Consider the following 8,139-nt stretch of genomic DNA (forward strand, 5'->3'; position numbering starts at 1 on the left):
TCAACGACGTCCATTCGGCGGAGGTAGTGTCATGGTGTGGGTTGGCATCTCATTTCGTGGCAGAACAGCTCTTGTGGTTGTGGACAGCACACTTACAGACATCAGATACCATGACGAAATCATCTAGTCTCACGTCATTCCATTTGTGCAGCAACGTAACGCCACGCTGCAACAAATAAACGCTCGTCCGCACGTTGCGCGGGCCTTCACTAACTTCTTGATCCTGAACAATGTTAACGTGCTGTCCTGGCCGGCAATGTCACCGGTTATATCGTCAGCTTCCTTTATGTCGCCTCCAAAATCAGCCGTTGACGTTACCTGATCTGTCACGTGCGCTTGTGAGAATGGTATTCTCCAGGCATTTCAGCACACTTGTGGCATCAATGAAGCGCCGGTGTCAAGCATTCATCGATTCCAACGGTAGACTTACATGGTATTGATGAACTGAACTTTGTATAGAGAACGTCTGTGAAAACTGATCTCTATCCAAGACGCTGCTGATTGGATAACCATATCAATTGAGCTGTTGTTAAATAAAGGTAAGATGAAACCCTGTTGAAATTTTTGGGGAGATTTCTCATATACTTCCCACGTTATAGAACATTTTACCCATGCACATTTTCTTTTTTCCGCTAGTATATGTAAATGTACCAAATTAGAGAAAGCAAAAAATGTAGAGCGGAATTATTTTATGAAAATCAACTTATTCAATTTGCACTTCATATGCGTCCAGACAGGAAAATCGACAAATTTCATTGCAATTATTGGAAAGCATAGCTTGGTTGTAATAAATAGTGATAACTTATAATCATGACTGATAAGTCTACACATTATAATTGAATGGCGTTATTTACATTTCACAGTGTTTATAGATTATTGTACTCTCTAGAGACAATTTTAGATGTACAATCAAAATAGCTTTTGATAAAAACCACAAAGAAATATCAACATGTAAACAAAATCATTACCTAAATTCAAACCTAAAGCTCCAGACGACAACACTGTAACATAAGTTAATGCTCACTTTCATCTACAATTTGTATGTATTTCACGCTTTACTGTTACTTGGTATGTCCAGCTGTCGATGAACCCGACTACTGTTCACAGCTACTGTACATAAGTATCAATAAACAGGGAAAATATCTAGGTGAATGACACCGAAAGATGTATAATTGAAACATAATTTCTTTGGTCTCGAACTTTTGTCTGATAATTTATACTATAAGGTCCACGAAAGCAAATTCAAGAATATTAAACTAATCATTTTAGTCCGTGATTCGCTCACAAACATATAATGTATAATACTTGATTATTGATGAGAGTTAAGTGGGAACTTCCCATTGAGACACCTCCCCAATATCAACTTTAGTGCGAAATATTCAATGAAAGAACTATGCTGGTCTTTTTGCATATCAAACGTGGTCACATTGAAGACATCATAGTTATGATAGGGAACCAACCAACCAGTAAATTATATTGTCTCAACCTTAGGATAAACAAGGAAAGCGCACATCAAAGCATGGATAAACATGATCAGGGTAGGAAAAATTGTCTATATCCGTGATATAACCAAGCAATGGACAAGATAATTCTGCAGGACATTGACGGAAGGTCAAAGTTCACTGCGATGCCTTCAGTGTCCACTGACATCTTGTGCGAGAGCATCCCAGGAATCCAGCTATACTTCCATCCAGCAGTTGTGTCATTCCCATGAAATAATCCGGAAAGGCACGTGGGGAAAACACATAGTTTCCGTTATCCATTTGGATGACTTTCCATTCACTCTCAGGACCAGGAGGCCCCGTAAGAGACATCACCCACTTATTTGAACCTTTCGTCATTGTTAGAAATTCATCTGAATTTCCCCTCTGTGTAATGTAAACATAAAACTCATTCCTCTCCACTTTTTGGAAACAAAACAAGGATTCTGGTCCCACCGCCTCGTTGATGCCACGTATGAACCTCAAATCCCCATTTCCAAAGAGTGACCTATGCTTTCTCATGCGTAAAGCACGGAAATCTGGCCATTTCTTTGAAATAATTTCGAATTCTCCATGTAACAGCCAGCTGTGTTCCGGCAGAAGCTTCTTTTGTTGCAGAAACATCATTAGAAGTACTCTCTCCTCTTCCCTGATGTATGACACAATATAGACGTACTCTTTTGTTGGTTTGCGGAAGAAGCGAAGAACTTCTCTATCCTGCTCATCAAAGGAGCCGATTACTCGCTGAATTCCTCCCGCCAAATGCTTACTGTGAGTTGTGGAGCTGGTAATCGTATAGAATTGAGTAAGTATCATGTCACGTAGTGATGCTAGTTTTATGTATAATTCAATGAAATCCATCGCTTTCTTGGCCCTCTCAGCTTTTTTGTTTGCGATATCTTCAGCTTGCTCCTTTGAGAGTTCCTGGATTAGTTTTCCCAATTTACGAAGAAATGTGGCACCTTGAAAAACATTTATCTGTATATTCATATTTATTATATCATACTTTGAAAAGTGACTGTGTTCATCTTTTGGGGTGAGAAAGTCAAAAGCAAATCGGTACAAGTAGTGGAGATCTTCTGCTTCTACCAGAAGTGTTTCATCGCTGTGTCCAGAAAATAATCGGCGGATTTCGCTTTCGACGACCTCGCCTATTGTCAGACTCTTTCCACCAAAAGCAGTAAATACATAGCTAAATACCCAACAGATAACTGGAACAACAGTCCCGCCTAGACCTGTGAAAGATGAGATCAATGACATGATTCCAACAACACCCTGAAGCAGACGGACGGGATCAGCACTGGTAAAATCTGGCAGATATTGATATAGCTCTTGTAGAAGATGCAACACATTTTCTAATTTGTCTGCATTAACTGATCCATCGTCATTTTTAAAATATTCTTTCACACTCCTACATTGTTCAGATATGTTAATATGAAATTGTTGTAAGTACTCCTCGACCTTTGAGAGGACTTCCGATACGTCATCAACAGAGGACATTGTTGGGGTCACGGAGTACCACTACGTTTACTGAGCACTTTGAATGTCTTCTGAAAAAAAAAAGACAGACAACTTAAAAGCTTGCCTTTTCGTTTTCTTTGAATGCTTAACAATAATTCATTGGAACAAAAAACGGAGGTAGCAATTTTAGTTTCATTAAAAAATAACGTGGCTTTAGCATACTGTGGCATTCGTCGTCAATTGTTTGTCAGTGTTTGCTCTTAAAAATCACTACTTATCATGAACGCCTGAATTGATTTCAACCAAACTGATTCAAAAGCATCCATGGAAGAAGGAGAAAAAATCATATTATTGGTGGATCTCGGCTCCCTTGGGCGGAAGGGAAAGGATCCAATACAGTTAATAGAGCAAATTATTCAAAATTCTGCATTAAGATTGCCTTAATTTGGTTCCACTATGGTCTGAAGCATCCCTGTGTGATATGGAATCAATTTTGTATGAAAGGTTGGTTTTGGCCCCCTATTTTGCAGGTGGGGATGATCGGGGCAAAACAGTTGACATAAAGCAAGTCCTGTAAAATCCTTCTTATTAAAATAGATATAATTTTGAAATACTTTTGATTAAGTTTAGATGAAGCAATTTCGGCTAACTAAAACAGACGAGCGATACAGACCATATGGGTTTTTGTTATGTGGATTTTCTCATTCCACAAATCAACGTAGGTATTGATATACTTTTTAGATAAGTTTACTTTTCCAAACTGTTAAACATACACTGCCTTAACTGTGAGAACTATAATGTAAAGATTTGAGTACAATAGTCTGCTCTCTTATTTAATTTGAAAAAGGATTTATTTGAAGAAAAGCTTAACTGTGACCATTTTCCAATATACAGACTGAAAAAAACAACTAGCATGTACAATATACCACCTATGTTTGTTTACCGTAACCAGTTATAAATAGTGTCACCAGCGTGGTTCCAGGAAAGCTCTTCAACATACGATATACTTGAGCGATCATAACTAAGTAAACACCCACAAGTGTTCTTGTACTTTATGGCTAGGACCTAGAAAGCCGATACGTCATCAACAGAGGACATTGTTGGGGTCACGGAGTACCACTACGTTTACTGAGCACTTTGAATGTCTTCTGAAAAAAAAAAGACAGACAACTTAAAAGCTTGCCTTTTCGTTTTCTTTGAATGCTTAACAATAATTCATTGGAACAAAAAATGGAGGTAGCAATTTTAGTTTCATTAAAAAATAACGTGGCTTTAGCATACTGTGGCATTCGTCGTCAATTGTTTGTCAGTGTTTGCTCTTAAAAATCACTACTTATCATGAACGCCTGAATGGATTTCAACCAAACTGATTCAAAAGCATCCATGGAAGAAGGAGAAAAAATCATATTATTGGTGGATCTCGGCTCCCTTGGGCGGAAGGGAAAGGATCCAATACAGTTAATAGAGCAAATTATTCAAAATTCTGCATTAAGATTGCCTTAATTTGGTTCCACTATGGTCTGAAGCATCCCTGTGTGATATGGAATCAATTTTGTATGGAAGGTTGGTTTTGGCCTCCTATTTTGCAGGTGGGGATGATCGGGGCAAAACAGTTGACATAAAGCAAGTCCTGTAAAATCCTTCTTATTAAAATAGATATAATTTTGAAATCTTTTGATTAAGTTTAGATGAAGCAATTTCGGCTAAGTAAAACAGACGAGCGATACAGACCATATGGGTTTTTGTTATGTGGATTTTCTCATTCCACAAATCAACGTAGGTATTGATATACTTTTTAGATAAGTTTACTTTTCCAAACTGTTAAACATACACTGCCTTAACTGTGAGAACTATAACGTAAAGATTTGAGTACAATAGTCTGCTCTCTTATTTAATTTGAAAAAGGATTTATTTGAAGAAAAGCTTAACTGTGACCATTTTCCAATATACAGACTGAAAAAAACAACTAGCATGTACAATATACCACCTATGTTTGTTTACCGTAAACAGTTATAAATAGTGTCACCAGCGTGGTTCCAGGAAAGCTCTTCAACATACGATATACTTGAGCGATCATAACTAAGTAAACACCCACAAGTGTTCTTGTACTTTATGGCTAGGACCTAGATAGCCATTAATGCATTGGTCATTGATATTTCAAAGGAATTGAATAAATAAATAGATAAATTTAAGTATGTTTTTGACTGTCCTATTTATCTAGTGTAAAAGACGAAGAGAATAGTAGTATGCCCCATCTCTTGACCCAGATGGTAATAAAGCAGGAAGTAAAATGCAATCGATTGGCGACAGGTATTTTCTCATTTTCTGTAATTAAGAATTACATTTTTCGTATATGCATAATTAAAAATATTATTCATAAATCGATATTTTCTTGCATCAATAAATTTTAAGATGTAAATATTACACTAGTAGATATAAACCTAAGATAAATCCAATGTTACCTGCTAGCAAGCTGTGATCCGGAAATCGGACAGGTAAACTGCACGTTACTTTAATTAGAAACAATATCCACCAATGAACATTCATGTCAACCTTTTATGCGCAGACATGTAAATGATTACAGATCTAGTAGATTTACAGGCGGTTACCTCGAGTTATGTGTTGACTGTACCGTCTTCAAAACTCTCCACTATAGTGTATTAGTATGAAACGTTTGTACCGCCATCAAACCCTTTCCAGATATATCAGTATTGTATGTTTGTGACGTCATCAAACCTCTCCAGTTATATCTGTATTGTATGTTTGTGACGTCATCAAACCTCTCCAGTTATATCAGTATTGTATGTTTGTAGTGTCATCAAACCTCTCCACTTATATCAGTATTGTATGTTTGTGACGTCATCAAACCTCTCCAGTTATATCAGTATTGTATGTTTGCAATGTCATCAAACCTCACCAGATATATCAGTATTATATGTTTGTAGTGTCATCAAACCTCTCCAGTTATATCAGTATTGTATGTTTGTGCCGTCATCAAACCTCTCCAGTTATATCAGTATTGTATGTTTGTAGTGTCATCAAACCTCACCAGTTATATCAGTATTGTATGTTTGTAGTGTCATCAAACCTCTCCAGTTATATCAGTATTGTATGTTTGTATTGTCATCAAACCTCACCAGTAATATTAGTATTGTATGCTTGTATTGTCATCAAACCTCACCAGTTATATCAGTATTGTATGTTTGTAGTGTCATCAAACCTCACCAGTTATATCAGTATTGTATGTTTGTGCCATCATCAAACCTCACCAGTTATATCAGTATTGTATGTTTGTACCGTCATCAAACCTCTTCAGTTATATCAGTATTGTATGTTTGTAGTGTCATCAAACCTCTCCGGTTATATCAGTATTGTATGTTTGTAATGTCATCAAACCTCACCAGTTATATCAGTATTGTATGTTTGTAATGTCATCAAACCTCCCCAGTTATATCAGTGTTGTATGTTTGTACCGACAGCAAACCTCTCCAGTTATATCAGTAGTGTATGTTTGTAGTGTCATCAAACCTCTCCAGTTATATCAGTATTGTATGTTTGTATTGTCATCAAACCTCACCAGTTATATCGGTATTGTATGTTTGTAGTGTCATCAAACCTCTCCAGATATATTAGTATTGTATGTTTGTACCGACATCAAAACTCTCCAGTTATATCAGTAGTGTATGTTTGTATTGTCATCAAACCTCTCCAGTTATATCAGTATTGTATGTTTGTACCGACATCAAACCTCTCCAGTTATATCAGTAGTGTATGTTTGTGACGTCATCAAACCTCTCCAGTTATATCAGTAGTGTATGTTTGTATTGTCATCAAACCTCTCCAGTTATATCAGTATTGTATGTTTGTGACGTCATCAAACCTCTCCAGTTATATCAGTATTGTATGTTTGTGACGTCATCAAACCTCGCCAGTTATATCAGTATTGTATGTTTGTAGTGTCATCAAACCTCTCCAGTTATATCTGTATTGTATGTTTGTAGTGTCATCAAACCTCTCCGGTTATATCAGTATTGTATGTTTGTAGTGTCATCAAACCTCTCCAGATATATTAGTATTGTATGTTTGCACCGACAGCAAACCTCTCCAGTTATATCAGTATTGTATGTTTGTAGTGTCATCAAACCTCTCCAGTTATATCAGTATTGTATGTTTGTATTGTCATCAAACCTCACCAGTAATATCAGTATTGTATGATTGTAGTGTCATCAAACATCTCCAGTTATATCTGTATTGTATGTTTGTAGTGTCATCAAACCTCTCCAGTAATATTAGTAGTGTATGTTTGTAGTGTCATCAAACCTCTCCAGTTATATCAGTATTGTATGTTTGTATTGTCATCAAACCTCACCAGTTATATCAGTATTGTATGTTTGTAGTGTCATCAAACCTCTCCGGTTATATCAGTATTGTATGTTTGTAGTGTCATCAAACCTCTCCAGATATATCAGTATTGTATGTTTGTGCCATCATCAAACCTCACCAGTTATATCAGTATTGTATGTTTGTGCCGTCATCAAACCTCTCCAGTTATATCAGTATTGTATGTTTGTAGTGTCATCAAACCTCACCGGTTATATCAGTAGTGTATGTTTGTAATGTCATCAAACCTCTCCAGTTATATCAGTATTGTATGTTTGTAGTGTCATCAAACCTCTCAAGATATATCAGTATTGTATGTTAGTGCCGTCATCAAACCTCTCCAGTTATATCAGTATTGTATGTTTGTGACGTCATCAAACCTCTCCAGTTATATCAGTATTGTATGTTTGTAGTGTCATCAGACCTCTCCAGTTATATCAGTATTGTATGTTTGTGACGTCATCAAACCTCTCCAGTTATATCAGTATTGTATGTTTGTGACGTCATCAAACCTCTCCAGATATATCAGTATTGTATGTTTGTATTGTCATCAGACCTCTCCAGTTATATCAGTATTGTATGTTTGTGACGTCATCAAACCTCACCAGTTATATCAGTATTGTATGTTTGTGCCGTCATCAAACCTCTCCAGTTATATCAGTATTGTATGTTTGTAGTGTCATCAAACCTCACCAGTTACATCAGTATTGTATCTTTGTGCCGTCATCAAACCTCTCCAGTTATATCAGTATTGTATGTTTGTGACGTCATCAAACCTCTCCAGTTATATCAGTATTGTATGTTTGTAGTGTCATCA

The 8,139-nt window shown here is 36.6% G+C and overlaps 1 protein-coding gene across 1 annotated transcript; it reads right to left on the minus strand.

Moving 5' to 3' along the window:
• Nucleotides 1-1,619: 1,619 nt before the first annotated feature.
• LOC132544883 (toxin CfTX-B-like) lies at nucleotides 1,620-2,981 on the minus strand. The gene has a single exon (XM_060208535.1). The coding sequence runs from the start codon at nucleotides 2,979-2,981 to the stop codon at nucleotides 1,620-1,622; it is 1,362 nt and encodes a 453-aa protein (XP_060064518.1).
• Between the last annotated feature and the right edge of the window lie 5,158 nt (nucleotides 2,982-8,139).

Source organism: Ylistrum balloti, unplaced genomic scaffold (genome assembly GCF_031769215.1).
Source record: "Ylistrum balloti isolate Yb309-2 unplaced genomic scaffold, AGI_CSIRO_Ybal_v1 Utg369812, whole genome shotgun sequence".
In the NCBI taxonomy this organism is placed as follows: domain Eukaryota; kingdom Metazoa; phylum Mollusca; class Bivalvia; order Pectinida; family Pectinidae; genus Ylistrum; species Ylistrum balloti.